This window comes from Trichomonas vaginalis, chromosome V (genome assembly GCF_026262505.1).
Source record: "Trichomonas vaginalis G3 chromosome V, whole genome shotgun sequence".
Taxonomy (NCBI): domain Eukaryota; phylum Parabasalia; order Trichomonadida; family Trichomonadidae; genus Trichomonas; species Trichomonas vaginalis.
The window spans coordinates 25276314-25293583 of NC_067207.1; the positions used below are offsets into that span (position 1 = coordinate 25276314).

Below are 17270 nucleotides of genomic sequence, written 5' to 3' on the forward strand. Positions count from 1 at the left end.
TACTTAAATTCCGTAATTTTTTACTTTCTTAGCCAAAGAATAATAACTACTACTGCAACAACAACGGCAATGACAGCTAAGACAGAGAGAACTGCAATAAGAGCTTTCTTCTTTTTAGCTTCCTTCTGTGCAAGAATTCCCTTTGCAGAATCTGTGGCAACAGCATCTTGATGAATGGTGATTGTTGAAAATTTTTCGGCAGATTCATTTGGTGTTGTGACCTTAATCTTGATTTCTGCTGATGTATTTGTTTCAGTTTTAGGGATCGTTAATTCGAATGGGACTCTAACTAATCCTGCTTCATTAGATGATTTATTGTCTTCTTAACTTTATCATTATAGAAGAGTGAAACACTGAATTTGTTATCAAAGTTTGTATCTGGGCATTGATAACAGCTGTGAAATTGAGTTTATCACCTTTATTGTATTTTGTTGATTAGTGGTTCGAATGCAGTTGTGAGAACTGTATTATCTTGGATAACAATGATAAATCTCTTTTGGCAATCTTTTTACCATCAGTAATTGTAACTTTAACCTGATATGCCCAGCTGCTGTATTGGATGGAACTTTGAATTTGATGGTCTTTAGTTCTTTGCTATTTGCAATTTCTTGTGTTGCAACCTCTTCATTATTGAAGAAAACCTTTGCTGTGAGTTGTTTATCACCTAAATCTTCATCATATGCTGAAGCCAAGAAAGAAACTTCAGAATCTGAAATGTAATAAACATATTCAGGAGGAAGAACATACAACTTTGGTCTATAATTAGCAGGGACAGCAGTAAATGGATAATCAACATAGACCAAGGAGTCGGTTCCTTCAGCATATGCATTAATTCTTAATATATACTGGCCAAGTTTTGTAGGTGGTTTGATCTTGATATCAAAGTCCATGAACATCTTTCTATTGATACAGTAAATTCTCCAAGGCTCTCTTGTTTGACAACTTTACCTTCTGAATCGATAAATTGCCAATATGCTTCTACACGATCACCTGGAATAATATATGCAAAGACTCCAGTAATTGGTATATCTTCAGTTATATCTGCTTCTTGATCTGGCAAAACTTCGTCAAGGTAGAGAAAACGGGGCTGATAATCGCCTTCATAAATCATGTAAATGAATGTTACTGACTGGCCAGGTTGAATGTATCTGTTAAGCCATGAAAATGAAAGCCAATGAATTGTAGGCATTTCATCTGTTGCATATAAGAATTCCTCATTGTTTGTGAAAAACTTTGGTTCATCATTTGAACCGAAATCTTGGGCATTGATATCTGAAAACCCATGGGTGGTTTTGGAGAACGATTGTAAGATCATTGGAACAGTTATTGTATCAACTTTACTATCTATATCACTGAATTTAAAGGCAGTACAAAGGTCGATTTTCTGTTCTTTAGTACCCTTGTTTGTAATTGTCTGTTTTACAAGTGTATGTAATAAATTAGGGTGATTTTCTATTTCAACTGCATAATCTACTTCTGTTGCTTCATCAATGTTCTTTGTAACGCCATCAATTTTAACTTTTGTCCAAAGTTTATCAATTATTTCGACAGTTTTTAGAATCGCTATCATCATAGAGCATATATGTATACTTACCAGTGGATTTGGCTGCTGATACTGAAAGAGAAAATCGAGCAAGTAATATGGAAAGCATTTAAAAAAATGATAATATGATTTACAAAAATAAGCATTCAAAAAAAAATAAAGTAATTCAAAAGTATTATTAGTCGTTTTTCAAAATCATCTTTACTTACGAATCGATAATATTTCAGACCATTGTGCACTATAGTCTGTTTTCAATAGCTAAATCATATTATAGTTTGTCAAGATGATCCTCTCAATTTTCAATGTTTTGAATTTCTTATATTTTTGTGAAAGAATAAAAAATTAAATTGAAAGTTCTCTGCCAATGTCATTGCATGTATGAAACGCAGTATATATGTTTAAGCACCTAAAAATAAGAACACTATATCTTAATCTTTATGAAATTTCTCCTTATTTAATTATCGCTGTCATAAATAATCTTTGAGTTTAATTATTCAGTAAAAAATTCATTTCAATCCATTATTTACTAAGTTACAGATAGATCTGACCGCGTATCTTATTCCGATTATTTGAATAAAGTTTTTTGTTTCAAAAATTGATAAATAATATTTTTTATTCCTTCTCAGAAAATTCAAATAATCTTTTTCAATCTTTTTACTCCAAAAATAATATTCATTATAAAACTGCTTGGTAATATTTTTACAAAAACCAGAGGCAAAAAAATCCTCTGAAAAGAATCTCAATATAAGCATCACCGCAGTTGGGATGTTAGAATTTGTAATTTATCCATTATTTAATCGGTAGAGAAAAATTGGTTTCAAAAGATATTAAAAATCTGACACACCTATTTTTGTCTTTTACTTTTAATCACTATTAATAAATATGATTTGGAGGTGATTTGTTTAATTTATACGGAATTTGACTAAATTTTTTTATATATTTGAAAATTAAAGAGTTAAAAACTATTATATTCGTGTGTTTTCCAAATGGTTATTGTGAATATGTGGTGTTAGTAAATATAAATGATAATAAAAATACCAATAAAGTCGGTAAAGCATAAAAGTTTAGATGTTTTATAAATATTTACTAATAAAGCATCATATAAAAAGAAACTGAATCAAATTCAGTATATATATACTCCACTTTTCCTTGAATGCTTCAATATTGTTGAAGAAAATTGATTGTGCGGATTTCATTGCATCGTTCAGACTTTTTACTCATGATAATATTGTGATTAAGTAATTTGATGAATTTATCCTATGAATTCCCTAATAAATACAATAAAAAAATCCGTGATTTTTACTTTCTAAACCAAAGAATAATAACGACAATGGCAACAAGAACTGCAATTACTGCTAAGACACTGAGGACGGCAATGAGTGCCTTCCTTTGCTTAACTTCTTTTGTTGTAAGAATTCCTTTAGCAGAATCACTTGCGATAACATCTTGATAGATGTTGATATTTGTTAATTTTTCAGAGGATTCGGTTGGTGTTGTGACTACGATCTTGATTTCGGCTGTTGTGTTTGTTTCTGTTGTGTTTGTTTCTGTTGTTGGGATGGTGAAATCAAGTGGAACTCTGACTAATCCTGCATCGTTAGTTGATGTGATCGTCTTCTTGACTTTATCGTTGTAGAACAGAGAAACAGTGAACTTGTTATCGAAGTTTGTATCTGGATCATTGATGACAGCTGTGAAGTTGACCTTGTCGCCTTTGTTGTATGTGGCATTAAGTTTTGGTTCGAAATCGATTGTGAGAACTGTGTTATCCTTGATTGTGATTGTGAACTTCTTTGTTCCAATCTTCTTGCCATCTGTAGCTGTGACTTTGACTTCATATTCACCTGCTGCTGTGTCTTTTGGAACTTTGAATTTGAATGTCTTAAGATCTGTGCTGTTTGCAACTTCTTGTGTTGCAACTTCTGCATTGTTGAAGAAAACCTTTGCTGTGAGTGGTTTATCACCTGAATCTTGATCGTAGACTGAAGCCAAAAAAGAAACTTCAGAATCTGGAATGTAATATAGGTATTCAGATGGAACAATGTATAACTTTGGTCTATAATTTGGTGGAACAACTGTAATTGTGAATTCTTCATAAAGCAATGAGCCAAGACCATTAGTATATGTGTAAACATATAATGTGTACTTTCCAAGTTCTGTTGGTGGTGTGATTGACACATCAAAATCCATACTTGTTTGTTTTTCTGAAACTGTAAATTTGCCAAGGCTGCCATATTTGATTATCTTATCTTTTGAATCATGAATTTCCCAACCTGCTTCTACCGTGTATGGTTCAACTAAGAAATAAAAACTTCCCTTTACTTGAATTACTTCAGTGGAATCTGTTTCTTCTGAAATCAGAGATTTATCAAGTTTAAGTAATGGCGGTTGATATGTCTCTTCATAAAACATGTAAGAAAGTGTGATAGACTTTCCTGGTTGGATATACTTGTTGAGCCATGAGAATGAGATCCATTGAATTTCAGGAAATCCAGAGTCGTATTCTAAAATTTTCTCATTGTTCGTGAAGAATCTTGGCTCAGGTTCTATTCCAAAGTCTTGGGCACTGATATCTGTAACCCAAGGATGATTTTGCAGAACTAGTGTCAGATCATTTGTTTGATCCCACCAAAGATAATAACCAAAGTTTGTAAGGGATGATGCTTCAACATTATCTATAGAATCTTTTAAATTCAATGCTGTGCAAAGGTCAATTTTCTTTTCCGTTGAGCCTTTGTTGGTAATTGTCTGTGAAATAATAACATAATCTGAATTTTCATCATTATAAATTTCAACGGAGTAGCCTAAATCAGTGGCTTCTTTAATGTTTTTTGTAACACCATCTATTCTGACTTTTGTATAAGGTTCTTTAATTATTTCATAATTCTCCCTTCCGTCCTTATCATAAATCATGTACGAATTATCCCCAACAACTTTGCCTGAAACTGAAAGAGAAAGTTGTGCAAGTAATATGGAAAACATTTAAAAAAATGGTAAAATGATTTTATAAAAGTATTCAAATATAAATATTTCAGAAACATTTTGAGTCGTTTTTCAAAGTCATCTATACATATGAATCGATAATATTTCATATTATTATACCTTATGATTGATTTTCTATAGTTATAATCACCTTGTATAATGTCAAGATGATCCTCTCAATTTTTTGTGAAAAAATAAAAAATAAAAAAGCTATAAAATTGAAAGTTCTTTGCCCAATGTCAGTTCAAATAAAAAATGCTCAATTTGATTTAATAACTAAAAATAATAGATGCAAATCTGAATGACTACTTATTATCTGTGTCAAATTTAATGATTGAGTTTATTTATTCATTCGAAAATTCCAGTTCAATATATAATTTTAAAAATTTCACATTAATTATGTATGTCAGAAATTTTGAAATAATCTGACATTCTACTTCTTGTCATTTATTTTTAGCCATGAAAATTGAACTATAATTCCTGTATATACACATCCATATGTCATTATATATTGATGGACCCTTGATGATAATGTCAAGAAAAACGAATAAATCTGATGAGTAATGAGACAAAATAACTGTTTTTTTAGCTGGCAGATTTTTTATAGTAACAAACGGGAGTCATTATTCATTCTCCTTTATTTTTGAGATGGGAAGATATCATTGCAGCATTATATACTCATCAATTGGTAACTTATGTTATGGGATCATTTGAAAAAAAATTTATTAGTAATGTTTATTAATTAGATGCTTCATTTATAAAAAAGCTTGTCTTGTTCTATGATCTTTATTCCAAGTTGGCAATTAAGATTTAGTTGCACAACAAGAATTTCACATGAAAAACAATCCTAGATTGAGTAATTTCAACTTGTTGAAAGATAATTTATAAGTAATTTTAAAAAGTGTGTTTAAAGCATAAAATTTAATTTATTCTCCGAATTTTTTTATTTTCTCAGCCAAAGAATAATAACGACTACCGCAACAACAACAGCAATGACAGCTAAGACACAGAGAACTGCAACAAGGGCGGTCTTCTTTTTAGCTTCCTTTGTAGCAATCTTTCCTGTTGCAGAATCACTTGCGATAACATCTTGATAGATGTTGATATTTGTTAATTTTTCAGAGGATTCGGTTGGTGTTGTGACTACGATCTTGATTTCGGCTGTTGTGTTTGTTTCTGTTGTTGGGATGGTGAAATCAAGTGGAACTCTGACTAATCCTGCATCGTTAGTTGATGTGATCGTCTTCTTGACTTTATCGTTGTAGAACAGAGAAACAGTGAACTTGTTATCGAAGTTTGTATCTGGATCATTGATGACAGCTGTGAAGTTGACCTTGTCGCCTTTGTTGTATGTGGCATTAAGTTTTGGTTCGAAATAGATTGTGAGAACTGTGTTATTCTTGATTGTGATTGTGAACTTCTTTGTTCCAATCTTCTTGCCATCTGTAGCTGTGACTTTGACTTCATATTCACCTGCTGCTGTGTCTTTTGGAACTTTGAATTTGAATGTCTTAAGATCTTTGCTGTTTGCAACTTCTTGTGTTGCAACTTCTGCATTGTTGAAGAAAACCTTTGCTGTGAGTGGTTTATCACCTGAATCTTGATCGTAGACTGAAGCCAAGAAAGAAACTTCAGAATCTGGAATGTAATATAGGTATTCAGATGGAACAATGTATAACTTTGGTCTATAATTTGGTGGAACAACTGTAATTGTGAATTCTTCATAAAGCAATGAGCCAAGACCATTAGTATATGTGTAAACATATAATGTGTACTTTCCAAGTTCTGTTGGTGGTGTGATTGACACATCAAAATCCATACTTGTTTGTTTTTCTGAAACTGTAAATTTGCCAAGGCTGCCATATTTGATTATCTTATCTTTTGAATCATGAATTTCCCAACCTGCTTCTACCGTGTATGGTTCAACTAAGAAATAAAAACTTCCCTTTACTTGAATTACTTCAGTGGAATCTGTTTCTTCTGAAATCAGAGATTTATCAAGTTTAAGTAATGGCGGTTGATATGTCTCTTCATAAAACATGTAAGAAAGTGTGATAGACTTTCCTGGTTGGATATACTTGTTGAGCCATGAGAATGAGATCCATTGAATTTCAGGAAATCCAGAGTCGTATTCTAAAATTTTCTCATTGTTCGTGAAGAATCTTGGCTCAGGTTCTATTCCAAAGTCTTGGGCACTGATATCTGTAACCCAAGGATGATTTTGCAGAACTAGTGTCAGATCATTTGTTTGATCCCACCAAAGATAATAACCAAAGTTTGTAAGGGATGATGCTTCAACATTATCTATAGAATCTTTTAAATTCAATGCTGTGCAAAGGTCAATTTTCTTTTCCGTTGAGCCTTTGTTGGTAATTGTCTGTGAAATAATAACATAATCTGAATTTTCATCATTATAAATTTCAACGGAGTAGCCTAAATCAGTGGCTTCTTTAATGTTTTTTGTAACACCATCTATTCTGACTTTTGTATAAGGTTCTTTAATTATTTCATAATTCTCCCTTCCGTCCTTATCATAAATCATGTACGAATTATCCCCAACAACTTTGCCTGAAACTGAAAGAGAAAGTTGTGCAAGTAATATGGAAAACATTTAAAAAAATGGTAAAATGATTTTATAAAAGTATTCAAATATAAATATTTCAGAAACATTTTGAGTCGTTTTTCAAAGTCATCTATACATATGAATCGATAATATTTCATATTATTATACCTTATGATTGATTTTCTATAGTTATAATCACCTTGTATAATGTCAAGATGATCCTCTCAATTTTTTGTGAAAAAATAAAAAATAAAAAAGCTATAAAATTGAAAGTTCTTTGCCCAATGTCAGTTCAAATAAAAAATGCTCAATTTGATTTAATAACTAAAAATAATAGATGCAAATCTGAATGACTACTTATTATCTGTGTCAAATTTAATGATTGAGTTTATTTATTCATTCGAAAATTCCAGTTCAATATATAATTTTAAAAATTTCACATTAATTATGTATGTCAGAAATTTTGAAATAATCTGACATTCTACTTCTTGTCATTTATTTTTAGCCATGAAAATTGAACTATAATTCCTGTATATACACATCCATATGTCATTATATATTGATGGACCCTTGATGATAATGTCAAGAAAAACGAATAAATCTGATGAGTAATGAGACAAAATAACTGTTTTTTTAGCTGGCAGATTTTTTATAGTAACAAACGGGAGTCATTATTCATTCTCCTTTATTTTTGAGATGGGAAGATATCATTGCAGCATTATATACTCATCAATTGGTAACTTATGTTATGGGATCATTTGAAAAAAAATTTATTAGTAATGTTTATTAATTAGATGCTTCATTTATAAAAAAGCTTGTCTTGTTCTATGATCTTTATTCCAAGTTGGCAATTAAGATTTAGTTGCACAACAAGAATTTCACATGAAAAACAATCCTAGATTGAGTAATTTCAACTTGTTGAAAGATAATTTATAAGTAATTTTAAAAAGTGTGTTTAAAGCATAAAATTTAATTTATTCTCCGAATTTTTTTATTTTCTCAGCCAAAGAATAATAACGACTACCGCAACAACAACAGCAATGACAGCTAAGACACAGAGAACTGCAACAAGGGCGGTCTTCTTTTTAGCTTCCTTTGTAGCAATCTTTCCTGTTGCAGAATCACTTGCGATAACATCTTGATAGATGTTGATATTTGTTAATTTTTCAGAGGATTCGGTTGGTGTTGTGACTACGATCTTGATTTCGGCTGTTGTGTTTGTTTCTGTTGTTGGGATGGTGAAATCAAGTGGAACTCTGACTAATCCTGCATCGTTAGTTGATGTGATCGTCTTCTTGACTTTATCGTTGTAGAACAGAGAAACAGTGAACTTGTTATCGAAGTTTGTATCTGGATCATTGATGACAGCTGTGAAGTTGACCTTGTCGCCTTTGTTGTATGTGGCATTAAGTTTTGGTTCGAAATAGATTGTGAGAACTGTGTTATTCTTGATTGTGATTGTGAACTTCTTTGTTCCAATCTTCTTGCCATCTGTAGCTGTGACTTTGACTTCATATTCACCTGCTGCTGTGTCTTTTGGAACTTTGAATTTGAATGTCTTAAGATCTTTGCTGTTTGCAACTTCTTGTGTTGCAACTTCTGCATTGTTGAAGAAAACCTTTGCTGTGAGTGGTTTATCACCTGAATCTTGATCGTAGACTGAAGCCAAGAAAGAAACTTCAGAATCTGGAATGTAATATAGGTATTCAGATGGAACAATGTATAACTTTGGTCTATAATTTGGTGGAACAACTGTAATTGTGAATTCTTCATAAAGCAATGAGCCAAGACCATTAGTATATGTGTAAACATATAATGTGTACTTTCCAAGTTCTGTTGGTGGTGTGATTGACACATCAAAATCCATACTTGTTTTTTTTCTGAAACTGTAAATTTGCCAAGGCTGCCATATTTGATTATCTTATCTTTTGAATCATGAATTTCCCAACCTGCTTCTACCGTGTATGGTTCAACTAAGAAATAAAAACTTCCCTTTACTTGAATTACTTCAGTGGAATCTGTTTCTTCTGAAATCAGAGATTTATCAAGTTTAAGTAATGGCGGTTGATATGTCTCTTCATAAAACATGTAAGAAAGTGTGATAGACTTTCCTGGTTGGATATACTTGTTGAGCCATGAGAATGAGATCCATTGAATTTCAGGAAATCCAGAGTCGTATTCTAAAATTTTCTCATTGTTCGTGAAGAATCTTGGCTCAGGTTCTATTCCAAAGTCTTGGGCACTGATATCTGTAACCCAAGGATGATTTTGCAGAACTAGTGTCAGATCATTTGTTTGATCCCACCAAAGATAATAACCAAAGTTTGTAAGGGATGATGCTTCAACATTATCTATAGAATCTTTTAAATTCAATGCTGTGCAAAGGTCAATTTTCTTTTCCGTTGAGCCTTTGTTGGTAATTGTCTGTGAAATAATAACATAATCTGAATTTTCATCATTATAAATTTCAACGGAGTAGCCTAAATCAGTGGCTTCTTTAATGTTTTTTGTAACACCATCTATTCTGACTTTTGTATAAGGTTCTTTAATTATTTCATAATTCTCCCTTCCGTCCTTATCATAAATCATGTACGAATTATCCCCAACAACTTTGCCTGAAACTGAAAGAGAAAGTTGTGCAAGTAATATGGAAAACATTTAAAAAAATGGTAAAATGATTTTATAAAAGTATTCAAATATAAATATTTCAGAAACATTTTGAGTCGTTTTTCAAAGTCATCTATACATATGAATCGATAATATTTCATATTATTATACCTTATGATTGATTTTCTATAGTTATAATCACCTTGTATAATGTCAAGATGATCCTCTCAATTTTTTGTGAAAAAATAAAAAATAAAAAAGCTATAAAATTGAAAGTTCTTTGCCCAATGTCAGTTCAAATAAAAAATGCTCAATTTGATTTAATAACTAAAAATAATAGATGCAAATCTGAATGACTACTTATTATCTGTGTCAAATTTAATGATTGAGTTTATTTATTCATTCGAAAATTCCAGTTCAATATATAATTTTAAAAATTTCACATTAATTATGTATGTCAGAAATTTTGAAATAATCTGACATTCTACTTCTTGTCATTTATTTTTAGCCATGAAAATTGAACTATAATTCCTGTATATACACATCCATATGTCATTATATATTGATGGACCCTTGATGATAATGTCAAGAAAAACGAATAAATCTGATGAGTAATGAGACAAAATAACTGTTTTTTTAGCTGGCAGATTTTTTATAGTAACAAACGGGAGTCATTATTCATTCTCCTTTATTTTTGAGATGGGAAGATATCATTGCAGCATTATATACTCATCAATTGGTAACTTATGTTATGGGATCATTTGAAAAAAAATTTATTAGTAATGTTTATTAATTAGATGCTTCATTTATAAAAAAGCTTGTCTTGTTCTATGATCTTTATTCCAAGTTGGCAATTAAGATTTAGTTGCACAACAAGAATTTCACATGAAAAACAATCCTAGATTGAGTAATTTCAACTTGTTGAAAGATAATTTATAAGTAATTTTAAAAAGTGTGTTTAAAGCATAAAATTTAATTTATTCTCCGAATTTTTTTATTTTCTCAGCCAAAGAATAATAACGACTACCGCAACAACAACAGCAATGACAGCTAAGACACAGAGAACTGCAACAAGGGCGGTCTTCTTTTTAGCTTCCTTTGTAGCAATCTTTCCTGTTGCAGAATCACTTGCGATAACATCTTGATAGATGTTGATATTTGTTAATTTTTCAGAGGATTCGGTTGGTGTTGTGACTACGATCTTGATTTCGGCTGTTGTGTTTGTTTCTGTTGTTGGGATGGTGAAATCAAGTGGAACTCTGACTAATCCTGCATCGTTAGTTGATGTGATCGTCTTCTTGACTTTATCGTTGTAGAACAGAGAAACAGTGAACTTGTTATCGAAGTTTGTATCTGGATCATTGATGACAGCTGTGAAGTTGACCTTGTCGCCTTTGTTGTATGTGGCATTAAGTTTTGGTTCGAAATAGATTGTGAGAACTGTGTTATTCTTGATTGTGATTGTGAACTTCTTTGTTCCAATCTTCTTGCCATCTGTAGCTGTGACTTTGACTTCATATTCACCTGCTGCTGTGTCTTTTGGAACTTTGAATTTGAATGTCTTAAGATCTTTGCTGTTTGCAACTTCTTGTGTTGCAACTTCTGCATTGTTGAAGAAAACCTTTGCTGTGAGTGGTTTATCACCTGAATCTTGATCGTAGACTGAAGCCAAAAAGAAACTTCAGAATCTGGAATGTAATATAGGTATTCAGATGGAACAATGTATAACTTTGGTCTATAATTTGGTGGAACAACTGTAATTGTGAATTCTTCATAAAGCAATGAGCCAAGACCATTAGTATATGTGTAAACATATAATGTGTACTTTCCAAGTTCTGTTGGTGGTGTGATTGACACATCAAAATCCATACTTGTTTGTTTTTCTGAAACTGTAAATTTGCCAAGGCTGCCATATTTGATTATCTTATCTTTTGAATCATGAATTTCCCAACCTGCTTCTACCGTGTATGGTTCAACTAAGAAATAAAAACTTCCCTTTACTTGAATTACTTCAGTGGAATCTGTTTCTTCTGAAATCAGAGTTTTATCAAGTTTAAGTAATGGCGGTTGATATGTCTCTTCATAAAACATGTAAGAAAGTGTGATAGACTTTCCTGGTTGGATATACTTGTTGAGCCATGAGAATGAGATCCATTGAATTTCAGGAAATCCAGAGTCGTATTCTAAAATTTTCTCATTGTTCGTGAAGAATCTTGGCTCAGGTTCTATTCCAAAGTCTTGGGCACTGATATCTGTAACCCAAGGATGATTTTGCAGAACTAGTGTCAGATCATTTGTTTGATCCCACCAAAGATAATAACCAAAGTTTGTAAGGGATGATGCTTCAACATTATCTATAGAATCTTTTAAATTCAATGCTGTGCAAAGGTCAATTTTCTTTTCCGTTGAGCCTTTGTTGGTAATTGTCTGTGAAATAATAACATAATCTGAATTTTCATCATTATAAATTTCAACGGAGTAGCCTAAATCAGTGGCTTCTTTAATGTTTTTTGTAACACCATCTATTCTGACTTTTGTATAAGGTTCTTTAATTATTTCATAATTCTCCCTTCCGTCCTTATCATAAATCATGTACGAATTATCCCCAACAACTTTGCCTGAAACTGAAAGAGAAAGTTGTGCAAGTAATATGGAAAACATTTAAAAAAATGGTAAAATGATTTTATAAAAGTATTCAAATATAAATATTTCAGAAACATTTTGAGTCGTTTTTCAAAGTCATCTATACATATGAATCGATAATATTTCATATTATTATACCTTATGATTGATTTTCTATAGTTATAATCACCTTGTATAATGTCAAGATGATCCTCTCAATTTTTTGTGAAAAAATAAAAAATAAAAAAGCTATAAAATTGAAAGTTCTTTGCCCAATGTCAGTTCAAATAAAAAATGCTCAATTTGATTTAATAACTAAAAATAATAGATGCAAATCTGAATGACTACTTATTATCTGTGTCAAATTTAATGATTGAGTTTATTTATTCATTCGAAAATTCCAGTTCAATATATAATTTTAAAAATTTCACATTAATTATGTATGTCAGAAATTTTGAAATAATCTGACATTCTACTTCTTGTCATTTATTTTTAGCCATGAAAATTGAACTATAATTCCTGTATATACACATCCATATGTCATTATATATTGATGGACCCTTGATGATAATGTCAAGAAAAACGAATAAATCTGATGAGTAATGAGACAAAATAACTGTTTTTTTAGCTGGCAGATTTTTTATAGTAACAAACGGGAGTCATTATTCATTCTCCTTTATTTTTGAGATGGGAAGATATCATTGCAGCATTATATACTCATCAATTGGTAACTTATGTTATGGGATCATTTGAAAAAAAATTTATTAGTAATGTTTATTAATTAGATGCTTCATTTATAAAAAAGCTTGTCTTGTTCTATGATCTTTATTCCAAGTTGGCAATTAAGATTTAGTTGCACAACAAGAATTTCACATGAAAAACAATCCTAGATTGAGTAATTTCAACTTGTTGAAAGATAATTTATAAGTGATTTTAAAAAGTGTGTTTAAAGCATAAAATTTAATTTATTCTCCGAATTTTTTTATTTTCTCAGCCAAAGAATAATAACGACTACCGCAACAACAACAGCAATGACAGCTAAGACACAGAGAACTGCAACAAGGGCGGTCTTCTTTTTAGCTTTCTTTGTAGCAATCTTTCCTGTTGCAGAATCACTTGCGATAACATCTTGATAGATGTTGATATTTGTTAATTTTTCAGAGGATTCGGTTGGTGTTGTGACTACGATCTTGATTTCGGCTGTTGTGTTTGTTTCTGTTGTTGGGATGGTGAAATCAAGTGGAACTCTGACTAATCCTGCATCGTTAGTTGATGTGATCGTCTTCTTGACTTTATCGTTGTAGAACAGAGAAACAGTGAACTTGTTATCGAAGTTTGTATCTGGATCATTGATGACAGCTGTGAAGTTGACCTTGTCGCCTTTGTTGTATGTGGCATTAAGTTTTGGTTCGAAATTGATTGTGAGAACTGTATTGTTTTGTATTTGAATGATAAACCTCTTTGTGGCGATCTTCTTGCCATCTGTAGCTGAAACTTTGACTTCATATTCACCTGCTGCTGTGTCTTTTGGAACTTTGAATTTGAATGTCTTAAGATCTTTGCTGTTTGCAACTTCTTGTGTTGCAACTTCTGCATTGTTGAAGAAAACCTTTGCTGTGAGTGGTTTATCACCTGAATCTTGATCGTAGACTGAAGCCAAAAAAGAAACTTCAGAATCTGGAATGTAATAAGTGTAATCAGGAGGAAGAACATACAACTTTGGTCTGTAGTTTGGAGCGACAACTGTAAATGGAAATTCTTCATAAAGCAATGATTCAAGATCAGGATTATATGTATAAACATATAATGTGTACTTTCCAAGTCCTGTTGGTGGTGTGATGGATACATCGAAGTCCTTACTCTTCATTGATTCTGAAGCTTTGAATTTGCCAAGTGTATCATATCTGATAATTTTATCATTGGAAGTACGAAGTTTCCAGCCAGCTTCTGCATCACAACCATCAACAAGGAATGAGAACTTGCCCTTGATTTGAATTACTTCAGTAGCATCAGTTTCTTCTGGGATTAAAGATTTCTCAAGGAAGAGGAATGGTGGTTCATATTTTCCTTTATGTAATAGATAAGAGAATGTTATTGACTGTCCAGGTTGTATATATTTGTTCAACCATGAAAATGAAACCCATAAAATTGATGGAAGATCATCATCATCATCTACATTTTCTAAAATTTTATCGGTGTTCGTGAAGAATTTAGGCACGTCATCAGAGCCGAAGTCATGGGCATTGACATCAGTAACCCATGGATGATTTTGGAGAACTAATGTAAGATCTGTTATCTCTTCCCACCAAAGGGAATAGCCAAAGTTTGCAAGAGTTAGAGCGATGACTTTTTTATCTTCTGCCTTAAATAACATTGCTGTGCAAAAATCTACCTTCTTTTCATTTGACCATTTATTTGTAATTGTCTGCTTTACAACTGTATATAATAAATTTTTGTGATTTTCAATTTGAAGAGAGTAATCTAAATCTGTTACTTTTTCAATATTGCTTTCAACGCCATCAATTCTGACTTTTGTGGTCACATTTTCAACCAATTCTACATGCTTTCTGTTTTGATCAACATCAGTGAATCCGTAGGAGTATTTTCGATTGGAATGGCCAGAAACTGAGAGGGAAAATTGCACCAAGATAATGGAAAACATATTTAGAATAATGATTTTATGTTTCTTAAGGAGTATTCAAAATATAAAATAATTCAAAAATAATTGAGTGGATTCAAAACTGCCAAAGTAATGAATCGATAACATTTCCGAGAACTGAACTCTTTAATAAAATTTCAATAGTTTGAATCAAGTTATATTGTGTCACGATATGACGCTCAAATTTAAAATATTTCAGAATTTTGAGAAAGAATAAAAAATTAATAAGCTCTGCCAATGTTATTGGAAGCAAAAAAATGCTAGAAGCCTGCAACCTTTTGCATCTTTCCTTTTATAAATTCTATGTCTGTTCTTTGATTCAAATGATTAATATTTTTACGGGGGCGCGTAAAGGGTTGGCGTCCTAAGGCGTCCTGATGTAAACTATCAATTTTTGAGAAGTTTACACCATAATTGAATAGTTTATGGCGTCCTGAGAGGAGATTTCAATGGGTATGGCGTCCTAAAAAATAGAAGAAAATGATTTTTTCTCGATTTTTCTAGAAATTGAATTTTTTAAAAAAGAAAAAAATCAAAACGTATACATTCAAGAAAGACTATAAATGAAGATTTTTCTATTTTTTTTCATTCTAAAACATCTTTTTTTGGATAATTTTTTTTAATAAATATGTAAGAAAGATTGAAGAAAAAGTAAATTTACTTTAAGAAAATTCGTTTTACATGATGTAAGACCCATAACAACTATAAATATTCAATTATTTAAAATAAAAAAAGAAAAACAGATTAAATGTATCTCACATCAAAATCCATTGACCTAAGGATGTTAAGTTTCTGTTTTTAAAAGTTGATATTTTTTTTTAATTTTAAGAAAATTAATAGCATGTTATTAGACAATAGGAGTGTAATGATATTGACTAAACAGAAATGAGAGAATAGAGATATAATTTTGATAAGCAATATTGCGAACAAATTCTGAAGTAAAATCGCGATCAATAATTGAAAATTACGATCATGTACTGAAAAATGACGATCGAATTGAATGAATAGAATTATATCTAAGAAAAAATAAATTGTATTTAGAAGATGAACAAAGAAAGGTGTATGCTAAAAATCATTTAACAATAAATGGAAATAAAACGAAATTGTTAAAAGAAAAAAATGAAAATTGTTAAATAATATATTATTTTTTAGTCATAAGAATAAAAATATAGTAGTTATAAAAGGAATTAGACTTCATATATCAATTCTTTTTCTCTGTAGATGTGGAACGTTTGCTTTTCGATCTCTTTCGATGAACTTGAAAATATAAGTTATTATCGCTGAGAATCCTTTCCGAAATAGGAGCTTTACGTTTAGGAGGATTGTCGGATGAATTTTGTTTTTTATTGTTTGATTTTGTTGTTATGGAAGATTTTTTCTTATTTTTTTCAGAATTTTGCTTGCTATTAACTGAAACTTGTTTTGACGGCCCAACAATAGCATTTGTAGTAGGAAGAATTCCCAATAACGAGCGCATTTTCGATAATTGTTTTTCAATATGATCAAGAAGGTCCAGCTTATGTTCTAGATTACTAGACATTTGATTTGTAGAAGGATGGTTTTGATTTTCTGGTTCTAAATCTGTAGAGTCTGCAATATTTGAATTTTCGGAGCGAATTGGAGCATCTGAACCTTGATTTGTATCGGCTTGCTCAAAATTAGTTTGAATTGGAGTGGATGAATTAAAATCTGGATGATTTAATGTTTCATTAAATAATGCCATAATTTTTTCTCTTTTTTCATTAATAAACTTAGTGATCATTGTATCTTTATCTGTTAGATCGATCGATTTGAGTATATCTGCATCATGAACTGGAATATTTTCGAACAATGAACTCGATTCTATGGAACCATATGGAGAAATCTCGTTCTGAGCCAAAGAAAGATCACTTACGTTGTATTGTTTGATAGAAAAAATTGTTTTCTCAAGTTCTTTTTGAAAGCAGTCAAGAATATAATTTTTGTAGCTATCAGTGATAACGGTTTTTATATGGCGCTCGATCTTCTGGTTATTTTTGATGGCGTTATATTTATCTAATTGGATTTGAGATATCTTCTTAATAGCTTCATAAATGTTTGGATGTTTTAACGAAGAAAATTCTGAATGCATACTCTCGAGGCAATCATTAGTGAATATTGCAGTTGCATTATTATATTGAGATATTAAATTGTAGTGCGGCAACCAAACTTTGTTGAAATAATCAATATAATCTTGATCGAATCAACTTTATTTTGATTAATTATATGCATTGTAAGTACAAATTCTTCATGAGACATGAATGGAGTAATAGAAT

At 31.1% G+C, this 17270-nt stretch overlaps 4 protein-coding genes across 4 annotated transcripts, besides 1 other annotated feature; all 4 read right to left on the reverse strand.

Moving 5' to 3' along the window:
- Positions 1-2842: 2842 nt before the first annotated feature.
- Positions 2843-4525, reverse strand: TVAGG3_0399820 (uncharacterized protein; the record flags this gene model as incomplete). Its single annotated transcript, XM_051232684.1, has 1 exon — positions 2843-4525. The coding sequence occupies one exon, from the start codon at positions 4523-4525 to the stop codon at positions 2843-2845; it is 1683 nt and encodes a 560-aa protein (XP_051102414.1).
- Positions 4526-5468: 943 nt separating this feature from the next.
- TVAGG3_0399830 (uncharacterized protein) lies at positions 5469-7136 on the reverse strand (the record flags this gene model as incomplete). Its single annotated transcript, XM_051232685.1, has 1 exon — positions 5469-7136. The coding sequence occupies one exon, from the start codon at positions 7134-7136 to the stop codon at positions 5469-5471; it is 1668 nt and encodes a 555-aa protein (XP_051102415.1).
- Positions 7137-13299: 6163 nt separating this feature from the next.
- On the reverse strand, positions 13300-14979 carry TVAGG3_0399840 (uncharacterized protein; the record flags this gene model as incomplete). The annotated part of the gene is made up of 1 exon (XM_001292390.2): positions 13300-14979. One exon carries the CDS (start codon positions 14977-14979, stop codon positions 13300-13302), a length of 1680 nt encoding a protein of 559 aa, XP_001292391.2.
- Positions 14980-15318: 339 nt separating this feature from the next.
- Positions 15319-17270: part of a mobile genetic element that runs on past the window's edge.
- Positions 16178-16699, reverse strand: TVAGG3_0399860 (MULE transposase domain-containing protein; the record flags this gene model as incomplete). The annotated part of the gene is made up of 1 exon (XM_051232686.1): positions 16178-16699. The coding sequence occupies one exon, from the start codon at positions 16697-16699 to the stop codon at positions 16178-16180; it is 522 nt and encodes a 173-aa protein (XP_051102416.1).